This window comes from Garra rufa, chromosome 14 (genome assembly GCF_049309525.1).
Source record: "Garra rufa chromosome 14, GarRuf1.0, whole genome shotgun sequence".
Classification (NCBI taxonomy): domain Eukaryota; kingdom Metazoa; phylum Chordata; class Actinopteri; order Cypriniformes; family Cyprinidae; genus Garra; species Garra rufa.
The window spans coordinates 38,890,420-38,911,303 of NC_133374.1; the positions used below are offsets into that span (position 1 = coordinate 38,890,420).

A 20,884-nucleotide genomic window follows, 5' to 3' on the forward strand; every position below is an offset into this window, starting at 1 on the left:
GAGAGCCTCGTGTGCAGAACACATTTCTATCACGAGTCTATCAAGAGGCACATTGCATGGGCTCAGCCCAGGCACAAGATGCATGCTTCATGTAAGTCCAGGAAATTAAGAGGACCCCTCCATTACAGTCCTACAGTACTGACCGGATGTGAATCCCCCTACACCATCTGTGGTGTGGAGGATAACACCATCAGCACCATCTTAGACTCAGAGACAATGTCAGAGACCACTTTCACCCTGGTTCACCAGGTGTTTGAGCCAGCATTATTATCCATTGTTGAGCCCCCATCTCCACTCTAGGCCTCTGGTTTGACCTTGGATGTACATCTCCTCCGCTCTTCACCTCACATGGATTTTTGATCAGCCTCTTCCACAGTCAGTCCCTAATATATAACTATAGATTTTTCTCCACATGGTTATTTTATCTGGAACAATATATAATAAATCATAAATTAATTATTTTTTAAAAATTGTTTGATAAGAATACTCAAGTGAATAAACTCGATGATGGGGTGTCCTGTTTACTAAAAATTGTTTAATTAAAGAATTATTCTTTTCAATCCTCCAAGAAAGTATGCAGTTGGTGCATTACCTTGAAATGCCTTCAAACATTTAGTCAAATTGTCCCTAAAGATTCTTTATGCTCTCCTCCTATTTTCGACAACACTAATCTGTTTGCTAAACAATGTCTTTTCGGAAGCACATCAAACAAAAAAAATGTATCAGTTCTTAAGAGATCTCAATTTCTTTACCTGCTTGTGTACATTTTTGGAATAACAGGTTTGCCTTTATGAAGTCTTTATGAAGATTCTAAAATGATTCACAATCATAAAAGTACATTATGAACTTGCTAAATTTCATTAATAATGTTTCTGTTCATTTAAAATAATTTTGGGTTGACTTTTAATTTTTTTTCCTCCACAATTCTATATTTGCCAGAAAAATGTGTTTTTGGTGACTCTGAAAAAAGACCATTCTCAATTTAAGTTTATATTTACTATTTTGTTGCCAAACTTTACATTCATAAAGGTTAATTTTGTCATTGTGTTCACTTTAACTTTACAAAACACATGTTGAGAACTTATTGTGAAAATTGAAGTACATATAAATACGTTTTAAGTAAAGAGCACTTAAGGGTTACAGCACAGAGGAAAACACATCATTTATTATGTTATCTGGCACACTACTTCATACAAACCGTATGTGCACGGTCATGTTGCCCTTGTCTTAATGAAAATAAAACCTGTATTTCTTTTTTAATAGTTAATAATGTGTTCGAAATTAGCACCACAGCAAGAACATTATCTTGTATTCACAGTCTCTGTATATGAACGTCTTCAAACAATATTTGGAGATAATGCACTGCTTCAGGTTCCACAAAGGGTGCAGTATATAATTTATATGCATGTTTAGGAATTACAATTGAGAAGATAAAATCTGGCTTATTACAGCTTCTGTTAATTTAGTCATAATACACGTGTTGATCTTATAAGACAAGTCCATTCACTGTCTCCTCTCCACATTTTTTTTTATTGTTCTGTGATACATTTTCTTAAAGCGCATAGTTCTGCTTCTGGCTCCTGATTGGTCAATACAGATATGAGTTGTAACTGGATGCAGTAGACTGAATGGCCCACAGTCTTCTGTGCAGTGGAGGTGAGATGCTCATGTGAAGCAGTCGAGGGCTCAAAAGCGAGGTTTCCTGTGACGACCCGTGTACTTAGTGTCAGCCCTTACATCCCTGAGAGAAAGAAACACAGAACACACACCACAGATGAATATCATAAATAAATCAGATATCCAACAACTGCTAAAAACGATGACCACTTGCTAAAAAATTCTCATACGGTGCCATAATATTCTCAAAGGATTTCGTAGTGTCTCCATATCTTTTATTACTTGTCTCTATCTCCAATGAATAAACAGGAACTGTCCACTGAAGACAAGAAGCGATATATCCAGTTGAACATTCAATATGATGGTGAAAGTAGCAGATCAGTACAGATAATGAGTTCTTGTTGCACACGGCCGATATAGTGAAATATTAATAATAACAAAAGCTAAAACATACTTCCCCTGCCGGCGTCGTCTTTCCTTCTTTTCCAAGATCCAGTCCTTACTCTTCTTCGCAGACTTTCCTTTCATATTTTTGAAACGGGACCTTTAAAAAGAACAGATGGTAACATACAGCATCCACTATTATCTGTAATATGAAGTATGAAGTATATTGCTTAAAAATTCAAAATATAAACTCGACCATCATAAAGTTGTATATGGGTTCAAACGAAATTTACAAAAGTGATTTTAGACACATAGAATGCATATTAAATGCAAGCGAAGTGTCTAGTTTAATGTTTCAAATAATGTTCCCAAAAATAAAATGTCAAAATATAGGTCAAATAATACATTCATAGACGTGTGTTTACCTCTGTGCTGTGAACTGAGCCTGATTTGACACGCCTCTGTCAGTCGACTCTGAATCTAAACCCTGAAAAACAGAAACAAGCTCATCATGAACATGCTGTATTCACTTATATGCAGAGCTGGGCAGTAACTGATTACATGTGACCTGGATCAAGTAATCAGATTACAAAAATTATGTACTTGTAATTAGAGTAAGATACATTTGAAAATACTTGTAATCAGACTCGGTCACTTTTTTATTATATGATTGCATATTATTCACACAATAGCAAAAATGATTCATCATTTATTGATTCTCTCTTTTTTATCTTTTAAACTTCCCTTTTTAAAATTGTCTACCGCTTATATCCACTCAGAAAGTCAGGTTTTGTGGTAATTCACACATAGACTAGGCATTAGTCAGGTGGATTGACAAAAATCATTTCAGGTTTAAGAAGTGTTTCAACATCGCATCAACTACTGATGAAATTTTTTATTTCAAATATTGAGTTATTTAACCCTCTGGGCCTCCTCATTTAGGGGTCACACTTGGCTCCCTCACGGTCAAAAGTGACCGAAGCCTTAAAAAGTAACTTTTTTTTTTCTTCAGGAAAATCAATTAAATACATTTTTGTTCAATAATATTTTGTGATTATTATTTAGAATTTTGAGCATTTTTTATGAATCTATGCAATACTTATACAGTTTTAATGAGCAATTTTTTCCCTTAGAATAATATTTTATATTACATTTTTTAATTTAATTATGTATTTATTATTTTTCAATAAATACAACATTTCACATTAAAATAGAGTAAAAGCATTTAAAATCCATTTTTTTAAAGTGAAAATTGCACCATCTAGTGGCATAAATTAAAACTTGTGTAATGTGATGTAACCTGTATCTCCCTATATACATATATACAGGGGCTTTGGGATTCCTATTGTTTTTTTTGTTTTTTGTTTTTTTACTGTTTCTTCATTTTAATAGGCTTTGCATTTAGAAATATATTCAGACATTCTAAAAGATTACTTTTGGCAAGGTTTAGATATTTTTTGATTGGATAAATATCAGGTTTTGCATTTTTCTGCTTATTTCTGTGTGTCTGTGTGTGTGTGTGTGTTGCTTGCTGAACACTTCTTTTCAGCACAGTGGCTGATTTGTAGTTTGTACTACCAAAAGATTATCTGAATTATCACATTTTTTCGTATTTCCCATTAATTTCCTATGTCGGTCATTTTTGACCGCGAAGGAGCAAAGTGTGACATTTTTTTTTTGACCCTTTAACATATCCGAATCATGTCACTGATTTTTTTTGTGTACTCACATAGCTAATGCAACAAAAGTCACCAAGTGTCATCTCATTCTGATGAAGCTACGATTTTTAAAAATTCAAAACATAAAATTTTTCGGTCAAATGACCGAAGAGGCCCAGAGGGTTAACCATGTATTATTGAAATGTTTTTGTCTTTCAAATTCTTTAAAATGCACAAATTCTCATTATTTATAATTTGTAGATATTCTCCTTTCACCTAATATATTTATTTTAAAGGGGTGGTCAATCAGCAGTTCTGTAAAAGACAATATCTCCCTTTGCATTAAACTTTGAGCATCATAACTTTGCAGATGTTGTTTATGCTCAAACAGCAACATTACACACTAGCTAAAGTTTAATAAAAGTGAAATCATTATCAATGACCCCTTTACGTACCCCTGAGATTTTAAAATAAGTATTTTAATTATTAAGTATCACATTTGCATTTTTACAGATCTCTGACATTGGCTAATGGTCATATGGCATGCAGGTAAATACATTTTACAAGATTTATTTTTATTTTATATTTTTGTGATTTAATTACTTGTTAGTCTTTCATTAAACTCACAAACCCCCTTACAGTTCCTTTACGAACCCCAGTTTGGGAAACCTTGATGTAATATAATGTTTAATGCACTTTATGTTGTTAATTACAATGAAAGAAATATATTTTCTCACTCTTTGTATTTGTACATCATTATGGCACAAGCTTATCCTGTTTAAATCAATGTGATAAACGAGTTAGGTAAAAAGTAATCTAAAAGTAATCCAAAATCTGATTATATAACCTAAAATGTGTAATATAATGGATTTTTGTCATGTAATTTGAAATCAGTAGCAGATTACAATTCGTAAGTCATCTATAGGCTATACATACCTTTGGTAAAACACCCGATACACCAGCAAACAAACACAGGAAAAATCTATTGTAAAAAAAATATAAAAATAAAAAAGTAAATATCACTCATTATGATCTCCATCACATTACCATTAAATATATGTTTTACTGATCAACGATCATGAAAATATCAAGCTGAAATACGTACTTCTTTGCTTTGCTGCTGTTGGGATAGTCGACGACCATCCCGCCTGTGAACCCGGCTTTCATGGCCTGAGACGTGATCAACTCCAGCTGACAGAAAAATGACAACTCAAACATTAAACCTAAAATCTGCTGATGTGCTGATCATTAATATCACATATAGATGACATATAGACATCAATCTGACTGGCTGTGAACATAAAATGAACAAGTTACTAGCATACTGCTAGCATGATTAGCATTTCACTAGCATTTTGCTAACATGATTAACAAGTTAGTAACATGTAGCACATTTCTACCATGTTACTAGCATGTTGTTGGCAGGTTTCTAGCATGATTAGCATGTTACTAGCATGCTGTTGACAGGTTTCTAGCATGATTAGTATGTTACTAACATGTTGTTGGCAGGTTTCTAGCATGATTAGCATGTTACTAGCATGTTGTTGGCAGGTTTCTAGCATGATTAGCATGTTACTAGCATGTTGTTGACAGGTTTCTAGCATGATTAGCATGTTACTAGCATGTTGACAGGTTTCTAGCATGATTAGCATGTTGTTGACAGGTTTCTAGCATGATTAGCATGTTACTAGCATGTTGTTGGCAGGTTTCTAGCATGATTAGCATGTTACTAGCATGTTGTTGGCAGGTTTCTAGCATGATTAGCATGTTACTAGCATGTTGTTGACAGGTTTCTAGCATGATTAGCATGTTACTAGCATGTTGTTGGCAGGTTTCTAGCATGGTTAGCATGTTACTAGCATGTTGTTGGCAGGTTTCTAGCATGATTAGCATGTTACTAGCATGTTGTTGACAGGTTTCTAGCATGATTAGCATGTTACTAGCATGTTGTTGACAGGTTTCTAGCATGATTAGCATGTTACTAGCATGTTGTTTCAATGATTCGTAAGTTACTAGCATGTTAACATGATTAGTAAGTTACTAGCATGTTTTTAGCATGATTAGCATTTCACTAGCATTTTGCTGACATGATTAACAAGTTAATAACATGTAGCACATTTCTAGCATGAATAACATGTTACTAGCATGCTACGTTACTATTGTTAACATAATTTGCAAGTTACTAACATGTTGTAGCATGATTTTGTCATGATCAACATGTTGTTAGCAGGATTTTAACATGATTAGCATGTTACTAGCATGTTGTTACAATGATAAGTAAGTTACTAGCATGTTGTTAACATGATTAACAAGTTACTAACATGTAGCACATTTCTACCATGTTACTAGCATGTTGTTGGCAGGTTTCTAGCATGATTAGCATGTTACTAGCATGTTGTTGACAGGTTTCTAGCATGATTAGCATGTTACTAGCATGTTGTTGGCAGGTTTCTAGCATGATTAGCATGTTACTAGCATGTTGTTGACAGGTTTCTAGCATGATTAGCATTTTACTAGCATGTTGTTGACAGGTTTCTAGCATGATTAGCATGTTACTAGCATGTTGTTGACATGTTTCTAGCATGATTAGCATGTTACTAGCATGTTGTTGGCAGGTTTCTAGCATGATTAGCACGTTACTAGCATGTTGTTTCAATGATTCGTAAGTTACTAGCATGTTCCTAGCATGATTAGCATGTCTTTAGCATTTTGCTAACATGATTAACAAGTTAGTAACATGAAGCACATTTCTACCATGAATAGCATGTTTCTAGCATGATTAGCATGTTACTAGCATGTTGTTGACAGGTTTCTAGCATGATTAGCATGTTACTAGCATGTTGTTGACATGTTTCTAGCATGATTAGCATGTTACTAGCATGTTGTTGGCAGGTTTCTAGCATGATTAGCACGTTACTAGCATGTTGTTTCAATGATTCGTAAGTTACTAGCATGTTCCTAGCATGATTAGCATGTCTTTAGCATTTTGCTAACATGATTAACAAGTTAGTAACATGAAGCACATTTCTACCATGAATAGCATGTTACTAGCATGTTGTTTCAATGATTAGTAAGTTACTAGCATGTTCCTAGCATGATTAGCAAGTTACTAGCATGTTCCTAGCATGATTAGCATTTCACTAGCATTTTGCTAACATGATTAACAAGTTAGTAACATGTAGCACATTTCTACCATGAATAGCATGTTTCTAGCATGATTAGCATGTTACTAGCATTTTGTTTCAATGATTAGTAAGTTACTAGCATGTTAACATGATTAGTAAGTTACGAGCATGTTGTTAGCATGATTAGCAAGTTACTAGTATGTTCCTAGCATGATTAGCATTTCACTAGCATTTTGCTGACATGATTAACAAGTTAATAACATGTAGCACATTTCTAGCATGAATAACATGTTACTAGCATGCTACGTTACTATTGTTAACATAATTTGCAAGTTACTAACATGTTGTAGCATGATTTTGTCATGATCAACATGTTAGCAGGATTTTAACATGATTAACAAGTTACTAACATGTAACATTTCTACCATGTTACTAGCATGTTGTTGGCAGGTTTCTAGCATGATTAGCATGTTACTAGCATGTTGTTGACAGGTTTCTAGCATGATTAGCATGTTACTAGCATGTTGTTGGCAGGTTTCTAGCATGATTAGCATGTTACTAGCATGTTGTTGACAGGTTTCTAGCATGATTAGCATGTTACTAGCATGTTGTTGACAGGTTTCTAGCATGATTAGCATGTTACTAGCATGTTGTTGACAGGTTTCTAGCATGATTAGCATGTTACTAGCATGTTGTTGGCAGGTTTCTAGCATGAATAGCATGTTTCTAGCATGTTGTTGGCAGGTTTCTAGCATGATTAGCATGTTACTAGCATGTTGTTTCAATGATTAGTAAGTTACTAGCATGTTGTTAGCATGATTAGCAAGTTACTAGTATGTTCCTAGCATGATTAGCATTTCACTAGCATTTTGCTGACATGATTAACAAGTTAATAACATGTAGCACATTTCTAGCATGAATAACATGTTACTACCATGCTATGTTACTATTGTTAACATAATTTGCAAGTTACTAACATGTTGTAGCATGATTTTGTCATGATCAACATGTTGTTAGCAGGATTTTAACATGATTAACAAGTTACTAACATGTAACACATTTCTACCATGTTACTAGCATGTTGTTGGCAGGTTTCTAGCATGATTAGCATGTTACTAGCATGTTGTTGGCAGGTTTCTAGCATGATTAGCATGTTACTAGCATGTTGTTTCAATGATTAGTAAGTTACTAGCATGTTGTTAGCATGATTAGCAAGTTACTAGTATGTTCCTAGCATGATTAGCATTTCACTAGCATTTTGCTGACATGATTAACAAGTTAATAACATGTAGCACATTTCTAGCATGAATAACATGTTACTAGCATGCTATGTTACTATTGTTAACATAATTTGCAAGTTACTAACATGTTGTAGCATGATTTTGTCATGATCAACATGTTGTTAGCAGGATTTTAACATGATTAACAAGTTACTAACATGTAACACATTTCTACCATGTTACTAGCATGTTGTTGGCAGGTTTCTAGCATGATTAGCATGTTACTAGCATGTTGTTGGCAGGTTTCTAGCATGATTAGCATGTTACTAGCATGTTGTTGACAGGTTTCTAGCATGATTAGCATGTTACTAGCATGTTGTTGGCAGGTTTCTAGCATGATTAGCATGTTACTAGCATGTTGTTGACAGGTTTCTAGCATGATTAGCATGTTACTAGCATGTTGTTGGCAGGTTTCTAGCATGATTAGCATGTTACTAGCATGTTGTTGACAGGTTTCTAGCATGATTAGCATGTTACTAGCATGTTGTTTCAATGATTAGTAAGTTACTAGCATGTTGTTAGCATGATTAGCAAGTTACTAGTATGTTCCTAGCATGATTAGCATTTCACTAGCATTTTGCTGACATGATTAACAAGTTAATAACATGTAGCACATTTCTAGCATGAATAACATGTTACTAGCATGCTACGTTACTATTGTTAACATAATTTGCAAGTTACTAACATGTTGTAGCATGATTTTGTCATGATCAACATGTTGTTAGCAGGATTTTAACATGATTAACAAGTTACTAACATGTAACACATTTCTACCATGTTACTAGCATGTTGTTGGCAGGTTTCTAGCATGATTAGCATGTTACTAGCATGTTGTTGGCAGGTTTCTAGCATGATTAGCATGTTACTAGCATGTTGTTGACAGGTTTCTAGCATGATTAGCATGTTACTAGCATGTTGTTGGCAGGTTTCTAGCATGATTAGCATGTTGTTGACAGGTTTCTAGCATGATTAGCATGTTACTAGCATGTTGTTGGCAGGTTTCTAGCATGAATAGCATGTTTCTAGCATGTTGTTGGCAGGTTTCTAGCATGATTAGCATGTTACTAGCATGTTGTTTCAATGATTAGTAAGTTACTAGCATGTTGTTAGCATGATTAGCAAGTTACTAGTATGTTCCTAGCATGATTAGCATTTCACTAGCATTTTGCTAACATGATTAACAAGTTAGTAACATGTAGCACATTTCTACCATGAATAGCATGTTTCTAGCATGATTAGCATGTTACTAGCATTTTGTTTCAATGATTAGTAAGTTACTAGCATGTTAACATGATTAGTAAGTTACGAGCATGTTGTTAGCATGATTAGCAAGTTACTAGTATGTTCCTAGCATGATTAGCATTTCACTAGCATTTTGCTGACATGATTAACAAGTTAATAACATGTAGCACATTTCTAGCATGAATAACATGTTACTAGCATGCTACGTTACTATTGTTAACATAATTTGCAAGTTACTAACATGTTGTAGTATGATTTTGTCATGATCAACATGTTGTTAGCAGGATTTTAACATGATTAGCATGTTACTAGCATGTAACACATTTCTACCATGTTACTAGCATGTTGTTGACAGGTTTCTAGCATGATTAGCATGTTACTAGCATGTTGTTGACAGGTTTCTAGCATGATTAGCATGTTACTAGCATGTTGTTGACAGGTTTCTAGCATGATTAGCATGTTACTAGCATGTTGTTGACAGGTTTCTAGCATGATTAGCATGTTACTAGCATGTTGTTGACAGGTTTCTAACATGATTAGCATGTTACTAGCATGTTGTTGACAGGTTTCTAACATGATTAGCATGTTACTAGCATGTTGTTGGCAGGTTTCTAGCATGATTAGCATGTTACTAGCATGTTGTTGACAGGTTTCTAACATGATTAGCATGTTACTAGCATGTTGTTGGCAGGTTTCTAGCATGATTAGCATGTTACTAGCATGTTGTTGACAGGTTTCTAGCATGATTAGCATGTTACTAGCATGTTGTTGGCAGGTTTCTAGCATGATTAGCATGTACTAGCATGTTGTTGACAGGTTTCTAGCATGATTAGCATGTTACTAGCATGTTGTTGACAGGTTTCTAGCATGATTAGCATGTTACTAGCATGTTGTTGACAGGTTTCTAGCATGATTAGCATGTTACTAGCATGTTGTTGACAGGTTTCTAACATGATTAGCATGTTACTAGCATGTTGTTGACAGGTTTCTAACATGATTAGCATGTTACTAGCATGTTGTTGACAGGTTTCTAGCATGATTAGCATGTTACTAGCATGTTGTTGACAGGTTTCTAACATGATTAGCATGTTACTAGCATGTTGTTGGCAGGTTTCTAGCATGATTAGCATGTTACTAGCATGTTGTTGACAGGTTTCTAGCATGATTAGCATGTTACTAGCATGTTGTTTCAATGATTCGTAAGTTACTAGCATGTTCCTAGCATGATTAGCATGTCATTAGCATTTTGCTAACATGATTAACAAGTTAGTAACATGTAGTACATTTCTACCATGATTAGCATGTTACTAGCATGTTGTTAGCATGATTAGCAAGTTACTAGCATGTTCCTAGCATGATTAGCATTTCACTAGCATTTTGCTGACATGATTAACAAGTTACTAGCATGTTCCTAGCATGATTAGCATTTCACTAGCATTTTGCTGACATGATTAACAAGTTAGTAACATGTAGCACATTTCTAGCATGAATAACATGTTACTAGCATGCTACGTTACTATTGTTAACATCATTTGCAAGTTACTAACATGTTGTAGCATGATTTTGTCATGATCAACATGTTGTTAGCAGGATTCTAACATGATTAGCATGTTACTAGCATGTTGTTACAATGATAAGTAAGTTACTAGCATGTTGTTAACATGATTAACAAGTTACTAACATGTTAGCACATTTCTAGCACGATTAGCATGTTACTAACATGCTGCACGCTATATTGTTAACATCATTTGCAAGTTACTAGCATGTTGTCGCATGACTCCAGCATGTTGGTAACATGATTTTAGCACGATTAGCATGTTACTAGCTTGTTGGTAGCATGATAAGCATGTTACTAACGTGTTGCTAACATGATTTTTTATCACGATTAGCAAGTTAATAGCATGTTGTAAACATTAGCAGTCAGTTACTAGCATGATTAGCATGTTGTTAACATGACTAACATAATTAGCATGATTCTAGCATGTTAACATGATTCTAACATGATTAGCAATTTATTAGCATGTTACTAACATGTTGTTAGCATGACTATAGCATGATTAGCATGTTAGCAAGTTTCTAACATAATTAGCACATTAGTTTGAATGTGTTTGAATGTATTATAAATGTTTGAACATTCCTTCAATGTGCGTCTATGGGATTTTTCCCATGCAGGTTTAATAGTTATTTTTAGGAAAACCGTAAGTCTGATCAGTTAGACACTGATTCAAAGATTGTTGGATTGGACTTTCAAACTCAAGGCACCATAGAAGTCCATTATATGGAGAGAAATCCTGAAATATTTTTCTCAAAAAACAATTTCTTTACGACTGAAGAAAGAAAGACATGAACATCTTGGATGAAAGGGGGTGACTACATTATCTGTACATTTTTGTTCTCAAAGTGAACTACTCCTTTAAGTTTAAATAGCATTTCAGTAAGTTAGCTTTCTCAAGCCAACAGAACATAAGTTTCATGGCTGATAGAGTTTCATTTGTGGTGTCAATGAAATAAAATAAAGCCCTAGCACAGTGTGAATGTCCGTCCATCAGTCCTCTAAACGGTCTATCCCAGTATCTCAGGGATGCAGGCAGGAAAAAGTGGGGACCTTGCACTAATAATAATCCAGACAGTGGTTTTAGGACACCGACCTGCTCCGAGTTTTCAGGGTAAATCTGGAAGACGGCGCGCGCTCCTCTTGCCTAAAACAACAATACAGGTGTGTCGATTCCTACTGTTTGAAAATAATAATCACTGGATAATCAATAACTGTAAGATGAACTCACCAGTGATGAGTACAGTGTGCTGAAGAAGCGGTACAGTCTCTTCGGAGGGCTGTGTGTTTTCTTATCTGCGTTACACAACCACTGCAGCGCTGAAATACTAACACAAACAGATTTAACACTCATCCTTCCTTCATATTGCTTCCTGCTTTTACACAATCTCTTGAGCTCATACCTTATACAGCCGTCGAACATCCCCGGTCTGAAGGGCAAACCCTCACCCATGTCTCCCAGCAGAAGATCTCCCTCCACCTCTCGACTCAAGGCAACGTCTGAGCCATTAAAAGCACAATTAATAATGTCATGCATTTATTCATTTTATTTATGGAATAAAGCTGTTAGATGTCAGTTCATTCAAATTTGATATTCTAATCTAATATGTTTTTGGGTTTTTCATAAAACTTTTTTTTTTCGAGACAAGTGGATAAATTTCTATATATATATTAAGTAGCACTAGTGGAGATCTATAAGATTTTACACTTTTTTAAAGAAGTGTCTTATGCTCATCAAGGCTGTATTTATTTGATAAAAAACAGGAAAAGTAATATTGTGAGATATTATTACAATTTAAAATCACGGTTTTCTATTATAATATACTTTAAAATATAATAATGTCATGCATTTATTCATTTTATTTATGGAATAAAGCTGTTAGATGGCAATTCATTCAAATTTGATATTATAATCTCTAATATGTTTTTGGGTTTTTCATAAAACTTTTTTTTTTTCGAGACTAGTGGATAAATTTCTATATTATATATATATATATATATATATATATATATATATATATATATATATATATATTAAGTAGCACTAGTGGAGATCTGTAAGATTTTACACTTTTTTTGTCTTATGCTCATCAAGGCTGTATTTATTTGATAAAAAACAGGAAAAGTAATATTGTGAGATATTATTACAATTTAAAATCACAGTTTTCTATTATAATATACTTTAAAATATAATTTGTTCCTGTGATCAAAGCTGAATTTTCAGCAACATTACTCCAGTCTGAGTCAAATGATCCTTCAGAAATCATTCTAATATTTATTGATTTATTATCAACATCAGATGCAGTTGTGCTACTATATACATATATATACATATATATATATATACATATATATATATATATATATATATATATATATATATATATATATATATATACACATACATACACACACACATATAGATACACATATATATATCATAATTTTTATTTATAGATATGTATATATTAGTGGTGGGCCGTTATCGGCGTTAACGTGCTGCGTTAACGTGAGACTCTTATCGTGCGATAAAAAAAATATCGCCGTTAATCTATTCTCAAATTTGGGTTGGGAGCTGGGTCTAAACTACGCAAGCTATGATGACTTTCACCTTGATAGTTTAACGCGGATGTATACCGAAGACTATAGAATATGGTCGCGCGTTTAAGTCTCCTCCGCCAAAACACAGACGGGATCGCGTCGTCCTCCATTCATAAAAACCGAATCTACTATAGCGCGAAATGCCACGTAAATTCGTCGTTTTTTGGATTCATAAATCAAATGTTGGTCTGTCACTTAATTCAAATCGCGATATGGACTAGTGTCTGTGAAAACTGAAATGCAAAAAGACCGTTTTAATATGAATCCGGTATGTTCCGTTTGCCTAGCTGTATGTATGAAATTCATACTATGAATGGTGGAGACGCGCTTCTACTACACGCATACTGAAACACACCTGACGCTCCCGGTAATTTTTGGCATTTGCATCTCACATGAACAGACAAACTCAATCTCCAAAACTGCTGTGAGTGTCACTTATACTGTTTCATTTGAGAAAACTCGCATCTTGTCATACTGTATACACAGAAACTTCACGGCAACCTGTCAAAATAAAAGTACGGCGTAACATGTTTAGTCATTATTTGGGTAGCACACATATTCTGAATGCCTTCAGCAGAATTCAAATTAGCCATTTTAATCTAGATTAATTCCAAGATTTAATCTAGATTAAAAAAATTAATCTATGCCCACCCCTAGTATATATATAATTATTATGGAACCTGTGCTCAGTGTTGCCAAGTCTACATTTTACCTGCGAAATTGGGCATTTTGAATTTTGTATTGTTGTCATGAGTTAAAGCTTACCATCTCACCCTCTTAGATTTTTATTTTGACCGAGGAGGACCTCCCCAGAATGCGATTGGGTTCATTTTGGCCATGATTGTGCGAGTTATGAGTAGCAATTGGGTTAATTGTACTATACAGACCTGGCAACCCTAGCTGTGACATTTTTTTCAGGATTCTTTGATGAATAAAAAGTTAAAAAGAACAGTATTTATTCAAAATCTAAATCTTTTGTAACAATATAAACCTTTGCTATCACTATTAATTAATTTAACACATCCTTGATAAATTAAAGTATTAATTTCTTTCTTTCAAATTATTTTTTAAAAATTACCCCAATGGCTGATAAAAAATTCAGCTTAGCATCACAGAAATAAATTATACTTTTGAAGTACTATAAAATATAAAACCATTATTTTAAATTGGAATAATATTTCACAATATTACTGTTTTAACTATTTTTTTTTTGGTCAAACAAATGCTAGCCTAATGAGCCTATGAGACTTCCATAAAGAACAGTAAAATCTTACTAATCCCAAATGTTTAAATGGCAGTGTATCTCTAAAGGCTGTGCGTTTTTTCCTCCACTTCAGCAGCACTTACAAACACCCAATTCTACATACACCAAACTTTTTATTTGTTTTATCTGAAATTCTGAATAGTTCTACAGGCAGATTTGTTTGCATATAATTAGTCACATTTTTTTACAACATTTCATGAAAATATTTTTTCAGTCTGCTTATTTGCAGATTGATAGAGCGATAAAAGAGAAAGCTCAAATCCCTCTGTAAAAATCTTTAAAGGAGTAGTTCACTTTCAAAACAAGAATTTACAGATGCTGTACTCACCCCCTTGTCATCCAAGATGTTCATGTCTTTCTTTCTTCAGTCATAAAATATTTTTTTTTTTGAGGAAAACACTTCAGGATTTCTCTCCATATAGTGGACTTCTATGGTGCCCCTGAGTTTGAACTTACAAAATGCAGTTTAAATGCAGCCTCAAAAGGGCTCTAAATGATCCCAGCCGAGGAAGAAGGGTCTTATCTAGCGAAACGATCAGTTATTTTCTAAAAACATCGTTTAGAGTCTTTTAAAGCTGCATTTAAACTGCATTTTGGAAGTTCAAACTCAGGGGCACCATAGACGTCCAATATATGGAGAGAAATCCTGAAATGTTTTACTCAAAAAAACTACTTTCTTATGACTGAAGAAAGAAAGACATGAACATCTTGGATGACAAGGGGGTGAGTACAGCATCTGTAAAAGTGAACTACTCCTTTAACTTTAATGTGTCAAAAAGTGAAAATTTAAACCTGGATTTATCCACTGTTCAGATGTTTGTTCTATATATGTTTTCAAAGTACATACATAATTAGATTGTTTTATGTTGCACATTTAGAGATAACATTTTAGAAAACTTGCAATACAAAAATATCTGCAATTAATTTAATCAATCAACTAAGAAAGTAGTGAGTTTTTAAAAAAAACTATTTTAACCAGGAGTGTCTTGCTAAAAAGCCCTAAAATGGCCAGTGCATGAAAAAAACAACAACGATTCCTGTTCTGTGTCACCAGTGTGTGTGCATGTGTTCAGTATATTCACCCAGCATGGCTGTGCTGATGTCCACACCGACCCAATAGTGCCCTGCTTCAGTTAAATGATCTCCACTGAGTCCAGAGCCACAGCTGAGAGATTCAAGCAGGTGAACACAGCATTACAAACCTAATAACACAAGTTCATATACAGAGCAACATCCTGAGTAGCAGCCCAGCGCTCACCCCACATCCAGCAAATAACAGGGCTGATCCTCAGGTAGACTGAGCAGCTCCACGGCTCGCTCTGACATCTGCGTCTGGATCTCTATCATCCGAGAGCTGCAGAGCACAGACAGACACACGTCAGCCATCAATCTACAGCACAGAGTTGAACTCTGCTTACTTAAATACTTCATCTGTATGCATGACTTACATTACAGTAGTAAGATTATTTTGTACTCTTAAATTTTTAACATGAACACTAGGGATGTGACGAGATCTGACTGGTCTCATGAGAACGTGACAATATCATCGCAACACATTTTGCAGTGTTTACATTAGAGCTGCATGATTAATTGTTAATATTCAAACACCCATGCGATCTTATTCCTGAATGGAAACAATGGCTCCACTGACGCTTCAATGTAAAACAGGTATTAAAGACATTTAAATCTAATGTGACACTAAAAAAACAACAACAACACAAACAGTCTTTTTAACCACATAATGATCATTATTTTTTTGTTACAGACATTTAAATAACAGAAGTACTGGAATAAAAGCTTATAGTTTGGGTATAAACACGTATTGTCTACAGTAGCGATCAAGCAAAAGTATCTTAAAGGAGTAGTTCACTTTCAGAACAAAAATGTACAGGTAATATACTCACCCCCTTGTCATCCAAGATGTTCATGTCTTTCTTTCTTCAGTCATAAAGAAATATGTTTTTGGAGGAAAACATTTCAGGATTTCTCTCCATATAATGGACTTCTATGGTGCCCCCGAGTTTGAACTTCCAAAATGCAGCTTCAAAGGGCTCTAAACCATCTCAGTTGAGGAAAAAAGGGTCTTATCTAGCAAAACGATCGGTTATTTTCTAAAAAAAAAAATGTATATAAAAATGTATATCCTTTTTAACCTCAAATGCTCATCTTTTCTAGCTCTGTCTGTGTAGAGATTAAAAAGTATATCAATTGTAAAAGTTTTTTTAGAAAATAACTGATTGTTTTGCTAGAAAAGACCCTTCTTCCACGGCTGAGATCATTTAGAGCCTTTTGAAGCTGCATTTTAACTGCATTTTGGAAGTTCAAACTCAGGGGCACCATAGGAGTCCATTATATGGAGAGAAATCCTGAAATGTTTTCCTCAAAAAACATCATTTCTTTACGACTGAAGAAAGAAAGACATGAACATCTTGGATGACAAGGGGGTACATTATCTGTACATTTTTGTTCTGAAAGTGAACTAATCTTTTAACATGTATGTATGTAACGCTTATCCTCTTCCGCCAGGAGACAACAGCATGTTTAAAAAAGTATTTATCATTGAATTATAGACTCAAGAGATTCAATTTATTAATTGAGACAGTGACTCTTTCATTTTTTTTTAATTTTGTTCAAATTTAGACTTAAGCAATGAACATTCCGTCTGAACCACTAGTAAGTAACGTGATCTCCAATTGATAAAAGAAAATTGTTTTTCAATTTATCCAGAATCATGCAGCATTAGTTTGCATGTGTATTACTGCATTTAATTCATTAAAATCGAAGTTTAATTTCATAAAGTACAAGTTCATATCAAAAGAATGATTGCTCACTTTATATTATATTGTTACAAATGATAAAAACCAAAATGCTTGTACAATCTTGGCAGCACAGGCAAATATTAGAACAACAAACCTGACTGGGCCTGCTTTAGGGATGGGTGATACCAATTATTTTCAATACGATACCGATACTAAGGCCAGTATCATCGATATTGATACAGATACAATACTTCTAAACTTAACTTTTAAATTATTACATTTATTAAATTACTAAGAGTAAAATATGTAATTATACCCCCTTAACTTCATATTTGAAATGCATTTTGACATTTAATATTCCTGGATTGCAACTTATTAAATTAGATTTTGTACACATGGTTAAAATATGTTTACTGTAGTGGTAACTACAAAACATCTAGTTGAAAATACGTAAGGGGCTGCCAGTGACAGGCTGTTGCACACATAAAATGCAAAATTTTTATTCTGACAGTGTATGATTTATATTAACATTATAAAACATGATCAATGAACTTTAAATGTTAATTTAAATAAATGTGATTGCACAAATTATGTAGGCTAAAATGTCTAATTTGTTTATTTTGAAATAACGCAAACATGTTTTTTTTTTCTGTCCTATGATAAGCATTGCTCTGGGCTGCCGTTCCCAAAAGCATGCATTGGGAAACGCAGCCCTGTTTGAATGCACGTTCTTCAAATAGTTATATACTGCACAGTTATTCCCTAACATAGCTTATACGTCCAATTCGGCAAGCATTGTACGCCTTATTTTTTGTTGAATAAACAAAATCACTGGTAAATAAAACACACCTTAGTATCGTTATTTTTCATTTGAGTAGCGATACTTTCGATACTGATACTTTGCCCATCCCTAGCCTGCTTTACTATTGCAAATGTCAATGTACTTACTTTTGGGAGTATTTTTTAGCCTCTTCTTCACTGTAGAACTGTAGATGTAAAAACAACAAAAACAAATGGCATTTACATGAATGATACACAATAGCACATTTAGTGTATGGGCAAATGTACGTGTTTGGTTAATAAACAATGTTATTTTCTTTTACTGTGCCTACATTTATGATTTGAAATAATTAAGCTATTGGTTAAGCTATGCCACTTCAATTCAACCACAGGTCCTTGGTTAAAAAATGTTGTTTTTAGGGTCAAATTTTTTTCTGAAATTGAGCCAAATTACAGTAAGAGGAAAATGAACTCAGACTTATTTGTTATTGTATAGCAAAGTTTTCATGCCTATAACTCAAGAAGGCTTAAATATGTCTTCATATTATTAAAGATTCTGGTACTTAACATTTTTTTTACTTTTAGTATCTTCATTTTAAAAACTCCACATGGTTTCGTTCCAGAGATATGAGAATCTATATGGCTTTATGAGCAAACTGTAACATTTGACCCAATTTTATTTGTTGAAAACAAATGTGGTTCACTTTGTATAGAGTTGATACTTATTGTACTTAAAGTGGACTGTCTGAAGAACAAATAATGCTGAAACAAGACATGCATCTGGTTTCCTTCTATCAAAACAATTGCATAGAACACACCTGACTCTCGGTGCTATAAACACATAGAAGTGGTCAAGTTGAGGCGCATTGCTCTCATTCATAAGATTTTATATTTGAATATGTTTCAGGGATATCTGAAAATTATTATAACCCTTAGTAGTCATCCATGGCAATGAACATTTTGGCAAAGCAACACTATTTCTGTTGTCTTTCCCCAGAAAATATAAGAAATTTTAGCTGGGTAAATTTCTCAAATTTGGTAGATTAGACAAGGAATGACCCTAACTACTTTGTTGTTTTTTAAAATCTGATCAGACAACACAGTATCTCATTGACAGTCACAAACTCCATCTGGTGGTGTTTTTAGATTATGACACGTAATATTAAGAATTTGCAATTGTTTGAAGGCCTCTATGAAGCAACAAGTGCTCTAATTATATCCAAATATTTTCTGATTATCAGTGTGTGAAAAAGGCATTCGATCCCAAGCCAAATAAAACATTCAAGATCAAGGTGACCCCATCACCTAAAGGATTAGTTCACTTCCAGAACAAAAATGTTCATGTCTTTCTTTCTTCAGTCGCAAAGAAATGATGTTTTTGGAGGAAAACATTTCAGGATTTCTCTCCATATAGTGGACTTCTATGGTGCCCCGAGTTTCAACTTCCAAAATGCAGTTTAAATGCAGCTTCAAAGGACTCCCAGCCGAGGAAGAAGGGTCTTATCTAGTGAAACGATTGGTTATTTTCTTAAAAAAAAAAAAATACAATTTATACACTTTTTAACCACAAATGCTTAAAAAGTAATTGTCTACTATGTGTATTCCGGTTCAGGAATTTGCATTTGTGGTCATAAAGTGTATAAATAGTAATTTATTTTAGAAAATAACCGATTGTTTTCCTAGATAAGACCCTTCTTCCTCGGCTGGGATCGTTTAGAGTCCTTTGAAGCTTCAATAAAACTGCATTTTGGAAGTTCAAGCTCGCGAGCACCATAGAAGTCCACTATATAGAAAGAAATCCCGAAATGTTTGCCTTAAAAAACATAATTTCTTTACGACTGAAGAAAGAAAGACATGAACATCTTGGATGACAAGGGGGTGAGTACATTATCTGTAAATATTTGTTCTGGAAGTGAACTAAGGCTCCTGTGTCTGAATGACAATATGTGCATTCATGAGGGAAGCTGTTAGCAGCATGTCTTAAAATGTAAAAATATTATTGAAATACTTGTCAAAAGATAAAATTAAATACTCATCAAACATGCCTACAGTATTAAAAACACAAACTATAGACTGTTCTTTACTATCTGTAATTTAGCAAAGTTTCTATTGAAGTTATTGTTTATAACGGTCAATTTCTAATGCTAATATTATTTAGCAAAAATGCACAGCTAAAATGGTGGAGTTGCTGTTGCAGAATAATAATAAAAATTGTGTTTCGTTAACGTATTTGTTGTGTCAGCGTCACACATAATAACAGACTGATCACCAGAGTCATCACATTTGACAGTTCTGTCACTGACAAACATCATAAATCGCCCGTCTTGCTGACAAGAGCTCGTTGTTCTGTATATTTCGTATGTTGTGTACATGTGTAATCATAAAACCAAATCAACACATGACACTGGAACAGCGCGTTCACTCACCACCTCTGGAGGTGCCATATGCTCGGGTCTACGACAGCTTGAAGACATGATGATATTAACTAAAATTAACCTACAACTAATTACTAGAGATCACAACACTGCTGGAGGAACAACACATGGAGGAAAGCGTGTGTCCAGCGCTGATTACGTCATCTGTACGCGACGGACGATCGATTTCGATTCCTGCAGGCGGCGC

General features: G+C 34.1%; 1 protein-coding gene across 1 annotated transcript; it reads right to left on the reverse strand.

Moving 5' to 3' along the window:
* Positions 1 to 1,145: 1,145 nt before the first annotated feature.
* On the reverse strand, positions 1,146 to 20,825 carry bud23 (BUD23 rRNA methyltransferase and ribosome maturation factor). Its single transcript, XM_073818140.1, has 12 exons — positions 20,689 to 20,825; positions 18,431 to 18,468; positions 15,982 to 16,077; positions 15,806 to 15,888; positions 12,262 to 12,358; positions 12,090 to 12,186; positions 11,955 to 12,005; positions 4,765 to 4,850; positions 4,596 to 4,641; positions 2,427 to 2,488; positions 2,072 to 2,161; positions 1,146 to 1,741 (listed from the first exon to the last, which is right to left on the reverse strand). Exons 1-12 carry the CDS (start codon positions 20,734 to 20,736, stop codon positions 1,687 to 1,689), a joined length of 849 nt encoding a protein of 282 aa, XP_073674241.1. The 5' UTR covers positions 20,737 to 20,825; the 3' UTR covers positions 1,146 to 1,686.
* Between the last annotated feature and the right edge of the window lie 59 nt (positions 20,826 to 20,884).

Excerpts from the sequence above, each read along its gene's own strand:
- bud23 (XM_073818140.1), bottom strand. The coding sequence starts at position 20,736 with ATGTCTTCAAGCTGTCGTAGACCCGAGCATATGGCACCTCCAGAGGTG. Across the intron at positions 12,187-12,261 it reads ATGTTCGACGGCTGTATAAG|TATTTCAGCGCTGCAGTGGT; the intron begins GTATGAGCTCAA and ends TGTTTGTGTTAG. Across the intron at positions 4,851-11,954 it reads ACCCTGAAAACTCGGAGCAG|CTGGAGTTGATCACGTCTCA; the intron begins GTCGGTGTCCTA and ends TTTTTCTGTCAG.